The 19,483-nt window shown below is 45.0% G+C and overlaps 1 protein-coding gene across 11 annotated transcripts in view; it reads left to right on the top strand.

Moving 5' to 3' along the window:
* The window catches only part of KDM2B (lysine demethylase 2B), a 118,382-nt gene that overhangs the window by 31,196 nt on the left and 67,703 nt on the right, over nt 1-19,483 (top strand). For 6 of the 11 annotated variants that reach the window (XM_065692286.1, XM_065692285.1, XM_065692284.1 and 3 more), the window contains 4 exons: nt 1,018-1,196; nt 3,743-3,849; nt 13,027-13,120; nt 14,007-14,160. In XM_065692286.1, coding sequence (XP_065548358.1) covers nt 1,018-1,196; nt 3,743-3,849; nt 13,027-13,120; nt 14,007-14,160 — 534 coding nt within the window. Of the gene's footprint in view, nt 1-1,017; nt 1,197-2,048; nt 2,148-3,742; nt 3,850-8,695; nt 8,911-9,116; nt 9,180-9,517; nt 9,619-12,026; nt 12,269-13,026; nt 13,121-14,006; nt 14,161-19,483 lie in introns of those variants that run through there. The other 5 variants (XM_065692291.1, XM_065692289.1, XM_065692290.1 and 2 more) reach the window with 5 other exon arrangements.

Below are 19,483 nucleotides of genomic sequence, written 5' to 3'. Positions count from 1 at the left end.
GGTGCTGCAATTATTAATAACTCCCTCTGATGGCCTGTATCTTCCCTCTGTTTTGCTTTAGTACCATTTATTTTGCACTATTTCTTCAGCAGTGAAACTGGTTTTGGAGTGATTCTTGGAAGCATTGTGAGTTTGTTTGCTGGAATCCTTCTCTCCTGGAAATGAGACTTGTCCCTCCTGGGCTCCTGTTCACTTGCACACAAATGAACTGCTAATTAGGATGATGAAATCACTGGGAGAGGTGAAACCTTCCAGTTGGCCATAGAGAAGATGGTGGATTAATCTGTGTAAAGCTAAAGGCTGGGACTAAAACTGCTGTTCAACATTCTGGTGCTAATGAGACTTGTATGTCTGCCACTCGAGAAGCTGAAAGTATGTCCTGTAGTGTTTGTTGAGAGATCCAAAGTGGGGGCTCACTCTTCTATGGCATTTAGTGCTTTATTCTCCACTGATGATGGCTGGAATGGAGGATACTCAGCAATCTGTATAAGGTGTTCAGCAGTTTATAGCATCTGGTGCTGTGAGGCAGTTTGCTCTTTATGGATAATTTTTGTACGTGAGTAAAAGCATCTTGAGAGGCATATGGATGTTTAGAAAATTGCAGAGTATGATTTGGAGAGCTATTTGTCTTGCATGCCCCCTGCTACCGTATTATATCACTGCTTTATAGTTTTTAATGTACTTCTGCTCATGTCAATTCGTGTAAAGGAGGAAACTACTCTCTTCATCTCTGTGAAGCAGTGAGACACCGGGTGATTTGTTCAGTGGCATACTGGGCAAAAAGGGCAGCCCCAAGTTAGTTTCCTGCTCACTGTTTGAGCTGCTCACGACATGTAGAGGGGCTGATGCTGGTCCCTCATTCTCCTCTAATAACAGGCTCCCTGCAGTCATTGAAAATGTATGCGTACAATATATAAATACATAAATATATATATAAATATATATAAATATATATATAAATATATATATAAATGAAGCCAAGGCAGATGTTTTGAGACTGTCTGTGCGTGTTTGCAGGAAGCCGGCGTATAGTGGATGTGATGGATGTGAACACACAGAAGGGTGTCGAAATGAGCATGTCTCAATTTGTGAGGTACTACGAAACACCAGAGGCCCAGCGTGAAAAGCTCTACAATGTCATCAGCCTGGAGTTCAGCCACACGAAGCTGGAGAACATTGTCAAGCGCCCCAATGTGGTAAGAGATCCTGTGGTGATGGTTTATTCTCAGCTTCTTCCCATTCACAAGTTGCTTTGTAAGAATAAAACGTGGAGTTTAAACAAGGTGTGAAGTGAAGTACCTGTAACTCCTCTCCACTTAGTGTTAGGATCCCATTTTTATCCAAGCAGAGAGCTGGTCTCCTTGACAGTGGAACTTACTTTACAGGAATTAGGTATCTGATGAGCTCTTAATCATGCAGCTTGCACAGATACCCAGTTTCTCTCAAGGTGCTTTGGGGAAATTTCATCCAAAAATGAAATACCTCTCTATTGCTTTCCCTTCTCTAAGAAAGCTTAAATTATCGTGAAGCTTAAATTCCTCATATATGAACCCTGCTATAACTAAAAAATGTTCAGGGGGCTCCAGAACAAAAAAGTTGAAATCCTATGTATTAAATGTAGAAATCTATACCCAGTTAAATCAGCACAATCACTGCTGTGTCAGAACTGGCAGTGTCAGAGGAGGAGGGTAGATTTGTACACATTTTTAAGGTAGAGGGCTCTGTGCTTTTGTTTCCCAGTGGAGCCACTGGCAGTAAAACAGTGGTATTATTGATAAAGATGATTTTATTTATCAGTAACATGCGCCCATATATAGGTGAGTGTTAGAGCATCAACTCAGTAACACACAGTGATGGAGGAAATAGAATTGGTGTTTCAGAGTGTCTCCTCGGGACACTCAGCAGAGAATTCGGAGCATTATGTTCTGATCACAAACTGAATCCTAAGCATGTATTTTGACGTTTGTGCAGGTTTGTGCTGTCATTCAGACACTAGTGGGCAGTTAGGAAGTGCTCTGGAGAGTTTCTGGTGCTCAGCTGATTCCAGTTGTCCCAAGCACATCATGCTCAGTGAGCCTGTAAAACAGCTGTGCAAATTTCCTGGGTGCTCACAGCTGAAAACTGCAGCTAGGTACCTGTTACCACATGTAAGTGAATACTTCATATCTATTTATTATGGCCTGAGTGCACAATCATTTGTTAACCCAGGAATATTTGGATCTCCATCTCTTGATAGAGAGATCTGAAATCACGTTTTGTACTTGGGAATAGAAGAGAGGGTGCTGGGGAAGTGAGTGCTGAGAGGAAGTGCAGTACATAAAGTCAGATACCAGTCAAATCTGTATTTGTATAAACGGTTCCCTTGAATTCTGCAGAGCTCTTTGAGCCCATGTAAGGCAGAAATACTTGATTTCTCTTCCCTGTTGTGTAAAGACCATGAGTTGCAATATCAGGATGTGGGAATTGTTTCAGAACCAGGGCAGTAACCATCAAATTTGTATTCACATACAAACGTGATATTAATGGAATTGGTCCTATTTCTACTGGCTGCATTATCTCCTTTTGCCTCTTCTCAAAGTGCCCTGTGTTATCAACACCACCTGATAGAGAATAGCTAGGGGTCAGCCCCAATCTGCAAGAGTTCCATGTGTTAATTGCCCTATCACGAAAACCCTCTGGGGATACAGAGAGTTGAGTTGACTCATACAAATAACATTCTTGGGTGGGCCTTTAAAAAGATTTGGCAATCAAAAGGGTAAGTGGGGTGTTGCCTATCACTTCTCCATTCTTGCTGCAGACAGAGGACAGCTTTGTCAACAACGCCTAGGATAGGTCTTGCAGTCTGTACTGACCCACAGGTGGAGGTTTGCTCACACATCACAGTGTCTTGAGCTGGGTCGGGATGTACAGCCACACTGTGGCCAAACCCAGCACTACAGCCTGCTTTGGACTTCCCAAATTTACTGGGGTTTTCCTGTTTCGAAACCTGGCACATGTGATCCGTTTGCATAACCAGAAGGGAATGTTGGGGTATCTAGGACAGGCTCCACCATAAAATAGACCAAAGAATGAGTCACAGGCTTGTCCTTGCTGTGGCTGTGATGGACAGATTGCAGTTCATGCTCTGGCGCCCGGTGCAGGAGCTGTTTCAATGTTGCTGAACAATCTTCACTTTCTACTTCTTCCTCACCTTGCTGACAGTGTGTTTCGAGTTTCTCAACTCTTACTGGGTTCTCCTGTCCACACTTCCTAAAAGTCTGGCCTTTGGACAAGAACTTTGATGATTTTTATCCCCAGGTGATGAAGGAAGCGCACAATAAGCAATAATGTAATTACTCAAACCAGAATTTGGCCAGAACGATGGTGTTAATGATCCTTGAAATGTAAGATATTTGGAACAGTGTAATGTCTTTTGTGTTTGTATTTTAACATTTATAAATGCAATTTCTAGGCTATTGGCTACAAAAATGCATTCAAATGCAGAGAGCAGGTGATGCTGCAAGAGAAAGTGATTACAGATGCACGTAGGACAGAATCTGTGCCACTTTTGACTGCATTATTCTGGGTTGCAAAGGGCTGAGGGGGGGTGATGAAGTGCTACACCTCAACAAGTTGCACCTGCTGAGCATCAAGGTTCCTGCTGTCTGTGAGCATCTGTTACTGCATCGTTAGTTTTAGCCAATGGGAGTGGGTCTTACCGTATGTTCAGTAACCAACAGTTGATTCTGGGGGGGGGTTTCAGGTGGACTTAGTTGACTGGGTGGACAACGTGTGGCCGCAGCATTTGAAGGAGAGGCAGACGGATGCTACCAATGCAATTTCAGAGATGAAATACCCCAAAGTGAAAAAGTAAGTTTGTTTATGTCCATTAAAAGCTCTACTCTTGACCCCTTTGACTCATTCTTTTTGCAGCTTGCTGAATGTAATCGTTAATCCAATCTCTTTGCAAAGTGTATTTTCATCTTTCAGTTCACACAGTGTAGTCAAAGTCCTTCTGTAGGCTTTGGGCTCCTTCCCAGGTTCTAGGCTGAAACATAGAGATGATTTGTGAGATGTACTTGATGTCTGTGTTTAATAGGTGTGTGTCTCCCCAAAAACCCTGTCACTGCCCCTTCATGCCAGTTTACTTTCCTGTTGACTTTTTCACCAGCAAGCTCCAGTATTGGACTGACTGTATAGGTTGTGGTTCTTGTTTCGGAGGCAGGTTTGCGGCTAAACGCAAGAGCAGTTTGTCCTATTTCTGCATCTCTAGTTTCTGAGCAAGTTATGATGGCATTACCTCACCTCATTGTTTCTTCTGTTTGAACGCCTTCCTTTAAACTTTTTATATGATGATTGGAAAAAGGAACTATTTTGGGGGCCTCAAAATGTTCACTGTAATCTTCATATTAATTACTACAACTCAGGTAGGGGTTACTGTTAATGATATAATAGCTTCTGACCTGTATGGCTGGTGAACACCATAAAATCCTTGAAACCCATCACTGCTGTTTCTGTTTTAGAGGCATTTTCTATTGGCCAAACCTAATGCTGGCGGCATCCCAGGCTCTGCTTCTGAACCAACCTCTGGTGTTTTGCAAATGGCTCAGAGCTCTTTCCAAACTGCAATGTCTAAAATAGATTGGTACTAACATATACAAAGGAGTGTGCAGTCAGAAAGCGAGATGCAGCATTTACTCTTGTTCTGTAAAAGTACATTTTGGGAGGTAAATGTAATAATAGCAGAGCTTCTGTGGCAGGCACCATGGGGAAGCCTGGTCCTATGACATGTGCAGTACCATTGATTTCAGTGGAAGCTAAAGATACTGTATTGTTCTGAAAAGAGTAAGGTGCTTGTTAGAGTAACCAGCTATGGATAGGAGTGCCAAGTCTCACGTGTGCATTTGGAAATGTTCTGTGTGACCTTAGGGTCACCCAATGGCAGAGCAGAAAACAGAATCCAGGCAACTTGCTTCCCAAGTGGTTAGTCTACTAAATAACATTATTTATAATCTGCTGGAGCTAAGAAACTGGGTGATGATTCAGGGCTTCAGGATTCAGGGATTGTACAAAGAAAGAAGTAAAGAAAATGATCCCTTTCCTAGAGCAGGCACAGTCCAGATGCTGGCAAAAAAGAAGTAGCAAGTAAACAAAGCAAGGCAGAGATGGTTTAAAGTATAAGGTAGCAACATGACTAACAGAATCTAGCAGAGAAAGCAGAGTATATTCTTGCAGTTCACTACTTGCATCATGTAATGCCAGATGGTAGGTTTCAAAGAGGGATTTTAGAGAAGTAGCAATTCAACAGATTTTAACATGGAGCTTTTCCCATGTGTGGAGGATGGCCTGGTAGAAAGGAAGAAGATATCTGATGAAGAAGCAGACACAGAGCCATTGAGGTTGCTGTCACTGGCAAAGTGAAGGTGGAGGTTGACAGCTTGGTAAACTAGTCTATGTGATAGGTAGAGGGAAGCTAAACAGTGAAAGACTGTGAGCAATTGAAATGTGGCAATGGAGTTTGTGGGAAAAGGAGTTACCATGCATGAGCATGAAAAGCAAGGGTGGTGTGGCTGGAGGATGAGGATGTTGCTAGTGAGCATCATCTGGTGTAAAGACTAGAGAAAGCTGATTCGCAGCACTGTAGACACAAAACCCTCATCAGTCTGAAGAAGCAACAAAGGTAAAACCAGTAACAAACACTGGTAGTCTAGTTGCACAAGAGAAGTTGTACGGGGTCAGGACAAAGATCCATGGCGCTTGGTGACCTGACTGCTATTGGGTGCTGTCATAGATGCCCTGGGAGGAGCATAAGAATATTGTGAGCATAAAATGGTGCCTTCTTTTAAAACTATCTTCTGAACTTCCACTGTCTGCAGCTCAGGCAAGGGCTGTCCTGAGGTGGAAGTGGTTTCTGTGTGCTTAGTGGCTCTCAAGAGATGTCTCTTCCATTAACTTGTCCAGTTTAAATAGGAACTCCTTAAGAGATTAGCTTTCTCCACCTTTGGAAGTTCAGATTGGCCCTTTTCTGTATAGACAGTAGTCCCAGGGTATAAGCCCTTATTAAAGAGATCATATCCAATTGCGGAGCTAAATGTCAGTGCTACCATTTGTTCCATGCTGCCTGTTCTTTTATGTGAATTGTCAATATTCATAGACTTTATTAATGACTGTTACTGCTCGGAACTGGGATTGTTTCATTTCATTCTTGTTCTCGACATTCTCGTAACACGCAGAGTTTGCAGCGTGCGATCCCCACCATTCCCGTGTTCCCTCCAAACAAAAAGCACTCCAGTGAGCGCGTTGCGGTTTTGCAGACACAGATGGCATTACCAGACACAAATGTCTGTCTTGGCTCCTGCACGTCAAGTTCCGTGCTGGGAGTGAAGTTAGAGAACGCTCCATCTGCTGCGCTGCTTTGGTTACCAGGAGCACTGCGCGCGCTGGAGGCTGCCCTGGCTTTCACTTGGACCTGCACCATTAACTACTTCTAAAAACTCTGGGTAATGAGGTTCTTTTTCAGTCTGTAAGTAAATGACAACATACCTGCTAGGAGCCTTGGAGGACTGAATTAAGTGGGGAAACAGTTTATGTCCAAAATAGGTCAAACTTTCCAAGTAATACCTCTTACAAGCAGTAAAACAACATGACAAATTAAGGGGATGGCAAGCTGAGGTTGTAGTGTTCAAACTGGGATAAGTTGGCATTGCCCCTGAAAAACCAGTACATGCCTACATTGTCCCATCCTCGTGCCTAGAACACGCTGTGGTGCAGCTGCAGAGTAAACTGGACTGGGGACTGATCTGGCTGAAAACCGACCCAGAAATAAAGAAAAATTGGGTACTTTTCAGGCCATCCAAACCACCACATGGCTGCATAAATGCTTGTGCCAACCACAGGGCAGTGCAGGAGTGTGGAAAAAACCATAGCAGTGGGATGGAGGAAGCCTGCTCCTGCCTCCCTCTTTCACATCCCCGGGTGCAAGTTCCTGCAAAGGGCCTCACAAACCTGTTTGAGAGTGGGCAGGATGCTGTGTAACCAGGAGCCAGGGCAGGAGGAAAGGGCGGTGTGGTTGTAATGTCAGCTTTGAGGGGCAGAAGCTTGTTACATCGCCTCAGATGGCTGTGGAACTGCAAATCCTAAGGGTAGGAAACTGAACCAGGCTCAGAACTGCTTCCTTTCATCGTGATGCACCTTAACCATTTTCAGGTAGCTCAAAACAAGCTCAGATTTAGTTTTCTGGTTAAATTCAACCAGGACTGAAGCAGTCTGGATTCAGCTGAACCTGAACCAAGCAAAACCACCCCCAAAAGTGCTGATTTGATTTCTCATTAGCTGATAGCCCTACTGAAATTATCCTCTTTATTAGGTTTTGTGTTTGTAGCCTTGCAAGATTATTTGCAAAGCAGTGGCATAGCTACTGTGCCAGGACGTGATGGCAGTAGAAATAGTAACAGGCACTTAGTGTTTGTGCTCTGGACCAAATGAAACCAAAGTCTCAGTCCCTGCAACACCCTTTTTGCCTGCAAAACTTCCTATTAGTTCAAGTGTCTAAGCATGGCTATGATAGGTCTTTATATTGCTGCTGGTCTTCAGTTAAGGGTGAGGAATCTGGTATGGAACCTAACTGTTCATGAAAGGATGCTGTCCTGTTACGATATACTCAGCCCTATTTCCCCTTCCTAGGCTGTTACTCAACCATCCATTCCTTTTTATTCATTCCTTTACTAAGTAGGGTTGTGTTTAAACAGATGATAAAATGCTCTGCTGAGCTGTGGTCTAATTAGAAGCTGAGGGTGTGCCTCTGGAGACGGAGATTGCCCTTTGAATTGAGGGAGCTCGCAGGTCCCGCGACGCATCCTGGCACTGTTTTATGCATGTGAGATACTTGTATGCACTTTGTATGTCATTTGTGAATTGCTTTTGATACAAACCCGCTCTATAGGTATAATTAAGTACAAGAAGATGAGACCAATAGTGCAAGTTCTCATTAAAACTGTCCAAGCTAGCAAAGTAAATAGAATTTAATGTCCTCAGGTGAGTGCGTTGGGCTCAAACCCTCCTCTGTGTAGAGCTTGGAGGACTTGCAGCATCACACGTGTAACCGAAACGAGCACCAGTGTTCAAACTGGTTTGTGGGGAGCCTGGAGCTGACCAGCCACGTCACGAGGACGGAGCAGTGAGCTGTGTTCTCACAGATACCCAAGTGCCGCTCCGCTCGCTATGAATTGGCAGCTTCATTTCCTCGCTGTGGCGAGTGCCTTCTCTTAAATGTAAGCTTCCAATCACAGTAAAAAAGAGGCCTCTTCATTCTCTAAGCTCAGAGGTAACCTTCCCAGCGCTCACTGAACATACACCGCAGCAGCGGGATGTGCAGGCAGCCCAACAGGGCCGCTGGGTGCAGTTCTGATCCTCGATGTGCGCTTTGAATGCCGGAGTCCGACGGCTGGAAGGTAAATAAGGCTTCCCTGTGGAGTCCCCGCTCCTGCTCCCAGCTGGGAGCACACACCGGGGCTCGGTGTTTCACCTCGGCTGGGACCAGGGAAGCGTCGCCGCTTTGGTCCCAGCCTCACGAGTGTAGTTTTCAGACTCCCCCCATCATCTCTGGTGCCTCAGAACAGCCTTCCTCTTATCTCGGGTGTTGTTTTTGTCCGGCTGACTCTGAGCGTAACCCCCTCAGGGCAAGGAACCGCGTCTTTCATGTGCTTTTGAAGTGCCTGCCGAGCACACACGTTGTTTAATGATTAGTTACTATGTGGTGCTGATAGGTGGTGGTTTGCGCTTACTCGGGGCAGGCAGCGCCGGTTACCTCAGCCGGGGAGGGGAGCGTTGGTGCCTGAGGGAAGGCCGGGGGCCGGCTGCAAAGCTCGGTTCCTACCCGGGCCCGGCTCCGGAGGGCCCCTCGACGGGCAGAGCCGGCCGCGGCGGCCGGAGGTGGGTGCTGCGGGGGCCCTCCGTGGGGAGAAACCCCGCGGCCTTCCTGGGGGGGCCGGCGGGCTGTGCGCTGCGCTGGGGCCGCTGCCCCGCGGCGGGGGGCCGGGGGTGGGGCGGCAGACGGGCCGGGCGGGCTGGCCCCGTGTCTCCCGGGTGACAATGGTTTCTTTTGTCTTGCGGCGTTAATTTGTGGCTTCCAGTTGCAGGGCCCCAGTGTGGGAGCGTTGCTCGGTGCGGGTCAGGCCGTTAGCGTGCGGAGTCGCCCAAAGGTAGCTATTGTTCCCCGCTGCGTCCGTTCCAGCTCCCGCTCCCAGATGCTGTGAGGCCTGGGGAGAAAGACGGGGGCCGGCCGGGGTGCAGGGATGCTTCCTTGCTCCGGCCCCCGGGAGCACCTGGGGGAGAGGCGGAGCGGGCACCCAGCGCAGGGCCTGCTCCTTCCCTTCGCGTTGGCACTTGCGGCCGCCTCATGGGTTTGTGGTATTCGGTTTCAGGCTTAGGGATTTCAACCAGCCGGCGCTGCTCCTGGGAGGAAGGAAGAGTGAGCTATACTTTTCTCATTGGCCCGAACAAAAAACAGAAGCCTCTGCTGGGGTTTGGGAGTGGTTTATGGGCTGAGCTCAGTGGCAGGGGAGCCCTCGCAATGCCAGAGGGAATAGAGCCGTATGGTGCGCTGTGCCTATTGCCAGAGAAAAGGAGCTTAAGCTGAGGGTAACGCTGCCTCTCTGCGTGTGCTCGCGTGTCTCCCCGAGTCCATGTGCATGCAACGCTGCGCCTCTGCCTCCCCTGCGCCGGGGCTCTGCCCGTTGCCTTCGCATCCCGGCGTGTCCGTCGCTGTCTTTGTTTCTCTGTTTGCTTGCGGGTTCGTAGCTATGCGTGGCGAGTGCATTGTGGGTTTGCCTGGGAGTGTGGTGTCTGCGCTGGCTTAGGGAGCGGTGTCTCTGCCTTGTTTCTGTGTTCCCAGCTCGCTGTGTTTGCTTAGTGGTTTAGCTTCATTCCTATCATCTCCTTCTCGTTTTATTTTTTTGGGATCTCTCTGCTTGTTCTCCCCTGGGAGTTTGCAGGTTACTCCATGTTTCCTCGCATCATTTCTCTAGCAGATTACCCCAGGTTTGGGGTTTTTTGGGGGGAAGTTCCCCTTTTCCCCACACCACACATCCTTCCTCCAGAATAACAGTACATCAACTTGAACAATTCCAGGCTTGTGGAGAGCATAAACCAAACTCTTCAGTGGGGAAGGGAAGCTCCCCCACAACAGATTACAAGCAGCTGCATGTTTTAAAGCCCTCACTGAGGCTGTGCAGGGAGATAAAGTGGAGTGTGCAGGAGTGGATGTGGTAGCAGTTGTGGAAGAAAATATTAAAGTTGGAGCATCTTTTGCATCGCCTGTTGTTTCAGGGTGTAACGGGTCAGGCTGTCTCACTGCGCTCTGCATGGGGTTGTGTTCCTGTAACCCGCTTTACCTGCTGTGGCCCAGGGCGCTGAAGGCAGAGAAGCTGCGACCAGAGCACAGGCAGTGGGATGGAGTTTCTAGGTTTCTTTCAATATGGATGCTGTGTTCTGGTGCTTCCCCCCCCCCACCCCGTCCCTGTTTGTTTATTTATTTATTTATTTATTTATTTCAATTTGTTGTTAAGGAAAAACCTGAAAAGTGGAGTCGTTCCCCAAATTAGCAGCTGTTAGTGATGAGAAGGCGCTTGCTGGGGTTGGAGCTGAGCCCTGTATAAGATTAGCTGTGGCGTGGAGCTGTGCTGGGACCATGTGACTGCGGTGTACATTGGAAGAGGAAGCTGTAGAGGTCAATGCAAAGGCATTGTGCCAGACTCTGGCAACAAGGGAGAGCGCTGTATGGCGGAAGATGGCTTTTTCAGGCTCCTGAGCCTTTAGGTAGCTGATGGGGTTGGACAAAAGCAGGCCTGTAAGGTTAACAGCAGAAATGAAAATGGCAGGGCTCGTTTGTGGATGGAAATAAAAGCTGTTTGTTTCTTTTTCCAGATGCTTTGTAGGTTTTTATTAATCACCATATGTGTCTCTTTCACTAAAACAACCTTTATTGGAATGGAAATTGTGTTTGGGGGAGCTTCAAGAAAACAGAGGGGGAAATAGGGGGGAAAAAAGAAAAGAGAGTTGTGTTTTCACAGTTACATCCGCCTTGGTGTTTCTCCCAAAACTTATTCTTAAGCACTTTGGTTTGACAGAGAATTCAATCTGTTATTTCCTCTCTGAACATAAAGAGATTAACAACTTCAAGTTTAGGTTGTGGACTATGGAGGAATAAGTAAAACCTGCAAATGCTTGGGCCATTTATGCTCTTTTGGAATCTCCTAATGTGAACGGGTGGTTGTTGGTAGGTAGCACTGTCTTACAAGAATTTTGTTAGTGTGATGTATTTTACGTCTGACCTTTTGGAAACTGAGAATAATTGGTTCCATAAGGATTTGGATTTTCTTACTTGAAACCAACATGAACCTTTAATACTCAACAGTGCCCATAAACTGAGAATTTCCATGTTGGTTTTTTTTTTGTGTGTGTTTTATGAGCAATTATTCAATCTGTGACTTTGTGCAATTTGGCTGGAAGGAAGGCTACTTCCTTTCTGGGCTTTTTATATTGTTTTTAAATTCTATCTGCCTTGGAATCAACAACATCTTGGTAGAGAAAACAGAAAAAGGAGAAATTAACCAAAAAAAAAAAAAAGAAAAAGAGCTGTGTTTGGGAGGGAAGGACTCATATTTTGAAGTGGAGCATATTGAGAGTGTAGACAGCTTCTTGGCGAGCTGTGATTTTTGAAGCATCTGAAATACCCCAGGGGCAGAAAAAGCTCTCTTCCTGCTTCCGAAGGATAAAAAAAAAACCCAGCACAGTTCCAGAGCGGGCAAGAGGAGAGACGTGGAATTGCACCAGGAGAGGTTTTAATTGTGAGATGAAGGCGCAGGACCTTTTTTGAAGCCCACAAATTGACTGTCTTCATGACAGCATTGCGTCTCATTCTGTCAACTCGGGCTCGGGATGTGGTTGCTAGGCAGCGGGCTCTTATGTACCTATAGTCGCTCTGATTTGCCAGCCTTCTGCAGACACATGGTAAGGTCCTTTCCAGCCTATCATCTAGAGGGACTTTTGCACGCCGTCTGCATACTGCTGAGATTCTCTCTACCTGAATGTGATGAGAAAAAGATACAGTTAAATGAAGCCTTTTTTTCTTTCTTTCTTCCTCTTTTTTTTTTTTCCTTTTTTTTTTTGACAAATCCCTTGCTCGTACTATTTCCATAATCCCCTTTCCAACAAAATCCCAACCCCCAAACAAAGCCTAACCAAAAAAAAAAAAAAAGCCATGAAACGGAGACCGGAACAAGGAAAAGAGGTTAGTGGGTTAAGTGGTGTGTGTTTCCTGCGTTTGCAAAGGTGCCTCTAGTGAGGAGGGCGGCTGTAATTCGGCCATTAGTTACAGATGGTGGCTGGAGTCTTGAGATTCGTGGAGCGAGATGAAAGCTCTTATCTCTTTCCAGTGATGCTGACTTTAAACTGCTTTGAAAACCTGAATCAAGACAGCATTAAAAAAAGAGTGGATTTGATACTTAGTGATGCTGCCACCTCGTTTCTTGATATATTTTGATGCAGAAATGCCTAGAAATGTGAACAAAAAGGAGTTAATTTGCCAAATGAGGTTTCTGTCCTCCAGTCTCTGCAAAAATAGCAAGTAGGTAAAGAACATTCAGGAGGATTTATTAAGCAAATGAGATGTTTCAAAACTTTGCTCTTTGAAGCCATTTGTGTACAACTTCTGGTGAAGGTTATGTCTCTCGGGCGGTGGAGGAGAGCATTAACCGGCTCACCCCGGGGACTGGCTGTGGCATAAGAAATACTTGTGAACAGCATAACTTTTAATGGTTTTGTGTTCCTTAACTCTGAAAGCTTTCGTTCCAGTTGTATGAATAGGAAACCCAAACGTTTCTTAGCAGAAACCTACTTATAGTTACTTCATGAGACAAAACCAGTTCTGTAAATGCTGGAACTTAATTGGTGGCAGTAGTATTGCACATGCAGTTATCCTCTGCAAATTGGGATGTGGAAAAAAACTGTTTCAGCCTGATTAATTTTTGTCCTTCACTCTGCTTACAGGTACTGTTTGATGAGTGTGAAAGGATGCTTCACTGATTTTCATATTGATTTTGGTGGCACTTCAGTGTGGTATCACGTTTTCCGTGGGGGGAAGGTAGGTGAACCGTGTTTGATGTTTGGGTTTATTTCTCTGTGTCTCTTATGGAGAGGAGGGGTTGCTTGCTTTAGTTTTTCCTTTATTTACTCCTTTTCTGGGGAGGGGGCTAGTCAATGCTCACTCCATTTCAGTTCCCTTTGTTGATGTACACAGGGTTTGCTGAATTAGGACACCATTCACCTTCATGAAACAGACCAGTAATTTACTTGAAATACAGAATGAGTTCTTTGCTGTTGATGGTGCTTTTAGGCTTGCTGTTGCTGCATGGTGTAGAAGTGTCTTGCAGTTGAGTATGTGGCTGTGTGTACCCTTGTTGGGTCAGAGTGCCCTCAAATCTCCAGTACCTAGAGCTGCTGTTTTCTTTTAGAGATTTCATGTTCCTTTAGTGTGCACGTGCAGTTTATGCTGGAACTGAAATACTACAGGATATAGAAGCATTAACATATGCAGTAGGGATGGCTACATTTGCACCTTCACTGTTTTTAAGCTGCTTTTCCCAATTGTAGTATAGACAGGGTATTTTGGGAACTGAAATAAATAGGGCACAGGTATTGTTCATCCATATAGTCCGATGAAGTTGTACTGTACCAACACACAGTTTTAAACCGTGAGTAAACTGTGCAGGCATCTTCTGAGTAAGATGTTTCGTGGAAGAGAGATGACAGCTGACAGTTACCTTGCCACATCCAGCACCATGGACTAATTGCTGCTGCTGTCTGCTCTGTGCTTCTGTGCACAATACCTGGAAAACCTGTGCTTCATGCAGAAAGCAGGCTTGGTGTTCCATGTGTTATTGTCTAACACGTGATAACCTTGTTGGAGCCTCTCAGTTCTGTATTTTTGTTGACTGGTGGTAATAGTTAAATCTTTCTTCTATTTTTAGATCTTCTGGCTGATTCCGCCTACTCTGCAGAATCTAGAACTTTATGAAGAATGGGTTCTCTCAGGAAAGCAAAGTGATATCTTTCTGGGAGACAGGGTGGAACGATGCCAAAGAATTGAGCTGAAACAAGGCTATACGTTCTTCATTCCTTCAGGTAGCACTTGTTAACTAACCGCGTTTGGAATTGCGGGGATTGGGGTTGACTAACAGCTCTCTCTAAAACTATCTTTCACCTTTAAACTCTGTATTGACTCTTCATTTGCTGTGGCAGAAGGAAGGCTAGGGTCTGAGTGCGCTTAATTTTCCAGACTGAAACCCGGACTGATGGGAAGTGTACTGTGAGGAAGTGCGTGCAGTGATCTCTTATGCTGTACTGGGGAAAAGGAGAGAGGACTCGGGGCTGTGGGGCTGTCAGTCCACCACTTCTCATCTGAGTCACACTGACTTTTGCTGTTGTTGGCTTTCTTGGAAAAATAGCCTGGTTTTGTGATCTCTCCTGGCAGGTTTCACCTGCAGTTCAGTAACCTACTGCTTTGCCTCTGTCTATAGCCAGAGGTGGGTCGTGATTCCCTGATGGAGCTCAGTGGAGATTCCGGTACATGGAAGAGCAGGCCCTGTGCTCCCTCAGGGTTGCTTCTTGAGGAAACAACTTCATTTTATTGTCGTAATTCTTCAGAATTTCTGCTGATGGAGATTGTGTGAATCTGGACACCTTCCAGGAGCCCAGCCATACTTAATTTTACACTGCTGCCCACCTCAGTGGCTGGGTTGGATGATTCAGGCTCTTCTTGCAAAGCAACAAAATAGTTGCTGCTTTCAAGGCTGGTGGCTTCAGCCCTTTCTCCTTCTGCCTAACTTGGCTTAAGGATCGTGAGATGATATCAGGCTTTGCTTCCTTTGGCTGTTACAGGACCCTAAATTGGTTTATAATGATAGAACACATTGTGTCTGTTTAGTGGATCTTACCAGGGAAATACAGGTAGCTGTTGTGCATGACAGGAAGACAGCTTGGTAGTTTTTTAGTGCTAGAATGATTCTGTGGAGGTAGGATTGTTATTTTTTCAATCCTGGGGGCAGACAATGCAGGTTGTGGGAAGACAGCAACAATGTTCTTGCCAACTGGGGAGCGTTGTTAGTGTGAGTTGTAAGTATTGGGTACGAATCAGCCTGGGAGGTGACAGGCAAAATGACTTTGAAGGAGGAAGAGTTAATCCATTAAAGGAATTAGGCCTTCCCTTGAAACAGGTCAGAATGTGCTGTTACTGTTTGAACTGGGTGTTTGAGTGTGCCTGTGCTGTTTGCTTAGATCCCGTTACTGCATCTTTGTATTTATCTTCATTCCCCTGTGAGCAGCCTCCTACGAATAAGACTTTCTGTATGTTAGTTTAGTCATGCTCAGCAGTTGGAATACAGCAAGTTGTGGGAGCTTGTACAGGACACAGCTGTAACATGGTGGCTGAAGTGATTCCAAATGTGGAGTTTGACTTCAGTTTCTGTTTTCTTAGGAAGGCCCAAAGTAACAGCAATGCCAATACCTCAAACACTTTAGGCTCCATTCTGTAGCTGAAAGGCACAAATGAATAATTCCTCTGTAAGCGCCTCATGGATTCAGGGGTTTTGGCTCTGCTGTATTTCATTCAGAAAACTTATTTGCAAATCTCTTTATTTATGTGAAAGGGCATTATTTCTGTGTTTGTTTTAAAAGCATGGAAATGCTTAATTAAAGGCTGTTCCAGGTCAGTGAACTGAGCGTGGCTGTGTAAAATAGGTCAGTTCCTACAACCCCTTTGCTCTAGTTTATGTGCCTGTCACATTAGTTAATGTTTGAATGTGTTTTGTAGGTACTTTATAAGTGCTCATAGTGTTGAGGTTCCAATAATGGGTGCCTACAAAACCACTGTGTCCCATACTTTCCGTTGAGCCTGATAAACTCTTGACCACCCTTAACTCATCCATGAGGAAAATGCGTTCTAATTACAGGTCTGGTCACAGAAAGTGTGGATTGATACAGTTAGTGCTCAGCTGGACTGTGAATGGAGAACATTTCAGGAAAGGACTTTTTCCATAAAATATCCTGCTCTGCTCCTGGCTTTAAGTAACTTTTGGGGGTGGTTATACCCTAGCAGGGTAAGGATGAAGTAGGTAGAGAAGACTGTAACAAGACACATGAGGGAATGAGATCACAAGCTTGTGGGAGATGGAAGGTTTCTCTGGAAATCTAGGATCAGCAGCAGATCCAGTAAATCCTTGAAACTACAAACCACTTGGACAAGAATGGGAATTATTCTTGCAGAAGGCACAGTTATAGTGCTCACCGGGGCCTCTGTATTTTCCTCTCCCTCACTGCCATCATCCTTTCAGGATTAAGTTTAAACCAGTTAGTTTCTACCTGTGCTTCTAATCTGCAAAGCACTGAGAGACACGATTACAGCTCTGGTATCAAGGAGAAATTGAGCAAAGTATTGTCAGCATAGTGGGTGCCAAAGTGCCTCTTGCACCATTTTAGGAGTCCCTCTGAAGTATGGGCTGCGGGAAGTGAGCTTCTGAGGGATACTGTGTGGGGCCTTGCATCAGAGCCAAGCTGTACTCCTGATGGCCTCATGGGACTTCTTCAAACAAGCAAAGCACCGTTACAAGTTCTCACCTCCCACCTTCGCAGTTCCCACTGATGAGTCAAGGATGATCAACTCTGGTAAAGACTGTGGTGAAGTGATAAAATCAACCAGGAATCTGGCCTCTTCCATTAATATAATTGTTCAAACCAGTGTCAGCATAGTTGTTGATTGATAGATATGTACCACATTGTGCCCTACTGAGGTTAGATGTGGATTCAAGGTGTTAAACCAGTTGAAGGCTCAAGAAGGGAGGAAGCCGTACTTGCTACCAGGGTCAGCAAATGAGTATTTCTTTTTCTGTAGAAACTTGACTGCTGTTTTCCCAGGTTGGGAGAGAACTTGTCCTTATGCAGGAAGATTTTAGTAAGGAATGCTGCAGCCTTGGAGGTCTCTTCACTGTGTGTGTTACCATCAGCAATGTTTGATCTTTGGGTAAGCGTTCAACACGGGTGAAATTTAGTCAAGGTAACACATCTTACTCTGCTATAGGGAATTGCTGTGTATGTGACCTACATGCCAAATAGAAGGGAAGTTCTTTATAGAGTGTGCTTCTCTTTTCAGGTGTAAACTATGATGACCTGGAGGAGGAAAAGCATAATCTCAGTGTTCAGTTATTGTCTCAGTAGGGAAGCAACAAGATTTTGTCAGTCACAATCAAATCTAGAGCTTGTCCAGTATAATAATACTGAACAATACTGTGCTGTAGCTTTCTTCTATACCATGAGTGTGTCCAGTGATGACTTGCAGGGAGGATGTGTGAAATGTTTGGAGTCCATTGTGGAGGTGTTGTGGAGAAGCAGTTTGGGTATCTCTCATCACTAGGGACAGTGTTTGGGCAGCATCCCTTGGGTTTGTACAGCTCGGGATTACTGTAGGCACATCATGCATTGAATTTGCTTTCATCTGAATAATCTGAAGACCACTTTAGTTTCTCCTGTGTACTCCTAAACCCTTTTGTTACCTAAACCCAAGCTCAAAACTAAGCATACACAAAAATAAAAAATGAATCCTTTTTCAATTCACTTGCTCCTTTGTCTTTTAGCCTTGCTGCATATGTCATTTTGATAGTAAGTGGTAGAGCTCTGACGTGGATATTGTCCTTGTCCTTCCCTCTTGCCCTCCACAGACAAGGTGTTGCAGTAGTTTGCAATATGTTGAGCTTGTTTGCTTTTTTCCTCAATTTCCCACTAGGTATCTCTCAAAACCAAAGACCTTTCACACACTCACACACACACATATATATACATACATATATATATATGTATGCTTGGTGTAGAGACTTGCACTTCACATTCAAGAGTTTGCACATGCAGGATTGGGGCATAGAAAAGCAGGCCAGTGAGTAGTCTCTTGTGGAAAATACGTCTTGCAGGATTTGTCTCTGTTACTATTGTACAGTAAGAGTGTAATCATTTTGTGCTTTGAAAAGGTGAACTCAAGCCAGTTCTGGATTGTTACTGATAATGTGGTCTGCCAGAATATGGATAAACTTGGATTTTTCTTCTCTCTTTGTGAAGAGCAGTTTTGCTGACCTCCAAGGAAGCTGCCACACTTACTGGGGGTACAGTTTGATTCCAGGGTTTGCACTGTGGTTGGTCTAAGTTTGCAAACACTGCTTTGACAGGAGATGGTGAATACTACCAAGGGTTACTCTGTCTCTTACCATCTCCTGAGCCTCTGCTGCTGGTCGGAGGCAGAAGACTCACGAGCAGAGATGGGTTTGGGTTGACTCTGCATGGGTGTTCTTACTGTAGGCTTTCCAAACATGTAGCTTTAATGTGATGAGTGTATTGAAGAGATGAAGTGTGATGTGTGTGAACTGGTAGTTCAGGGAGCTGTGTTTGTGGGGGAGCACAAATCCTCAAGTAGCTGGGCCATTTTGAGTGACTCTTGTCTGTTCTTTAACTCTGAGGGTAATGGTCTCAGTAATAGACCACTAAACGGCCCATAAAATAATAGTCCAAGAAGTCACTTGCCACTTAATTAGATATTGTAGAAGAAGTTTGCAGTGATGATCTATTAGACATTCCTATGGTCAAAGTCCAGACAGGGAAACTTAGTGTAAACTGGGCATGGTGTCCCTTTCTGGTTCCTCTCCAAAGTTCTCACTAGAGTTGCTGTTTTACAACAGTTGTGTTTCACCTCAGAGTTGGTAGTGTTCCACTGAGGAGTAAGCTGCTAGTCTTACTTTACTTATGTTCTTTATAATGCACTTTGGGGCCTTTGACGTGGAAAGATGCTATTAGTTTCTCAGTTTCTTGAGAAGTGAAGTATGAGCCACGGTATTCTTGTTGGTCTGTGGTGATTATTATGGTAACATGAGAGTGCTCCAAAGTTCTTGCTTCCGGTCAAACACAGAAATAATGGCTTTTTCAGATGAATGTTTTTGGGAAGGAAAGGAGACGAGAGTTTGTGCTGGAGTCTAGGCAGCCATTTGCAAGGATTTGAAGTGTTTCAGATGCTGTATCAGTGGTTATCAGTAGGATTCTGCCCGTTAGGAGTGTGCAGTCTTAGGTCACCTCTGCTCTGCGAGTCAGTATTGGGTGAATTATGTGATGGGGCCAGAAGGTAGCATGGAGTCTTTATAGCAAGAAGAATGACAGGCTATTAAAATCTGACTGGTAAATCCTTGCAGGGAGTTGCACTGGGGCTACAGAGATGCCTGGCTATTTTTAGTTGCTCTTCAGCTTTTCCTGGTTCGGGAGCATCCACTGACATTAATGGAAGCTCCATGCTTGGAACCTTTAGGGACCAAGTGATGAAAATCAGTGGAGAGGATCAGAGAGGAGAGGTTTTTGCCCTTGGTGTCTGCTTTCAGATAGAAGGTGACAGCATAATGTTGGATTTTTAGTTCTATTCCTC

Source organism: Lathamus discolor, chromosome 12 (genome assembly GCF_037157495.1).
Source record: "Lathamus discolor isolate bLatDis1 chromosome 12, bLatDis1.hap1, whole genome shotgun sequence".
Classification (NCBI taxonomy): domain Eukaryota; kingdom Metazoa; phylum Chordata; class Aves; order Psittaciformes; family Psittacidae; genus Lathamus; species Lathamus discolor.
Note: the sequence above shows the minus strand (reverse complement) of the source record. Positions and strands in the feature narration are given on the sequence as shown.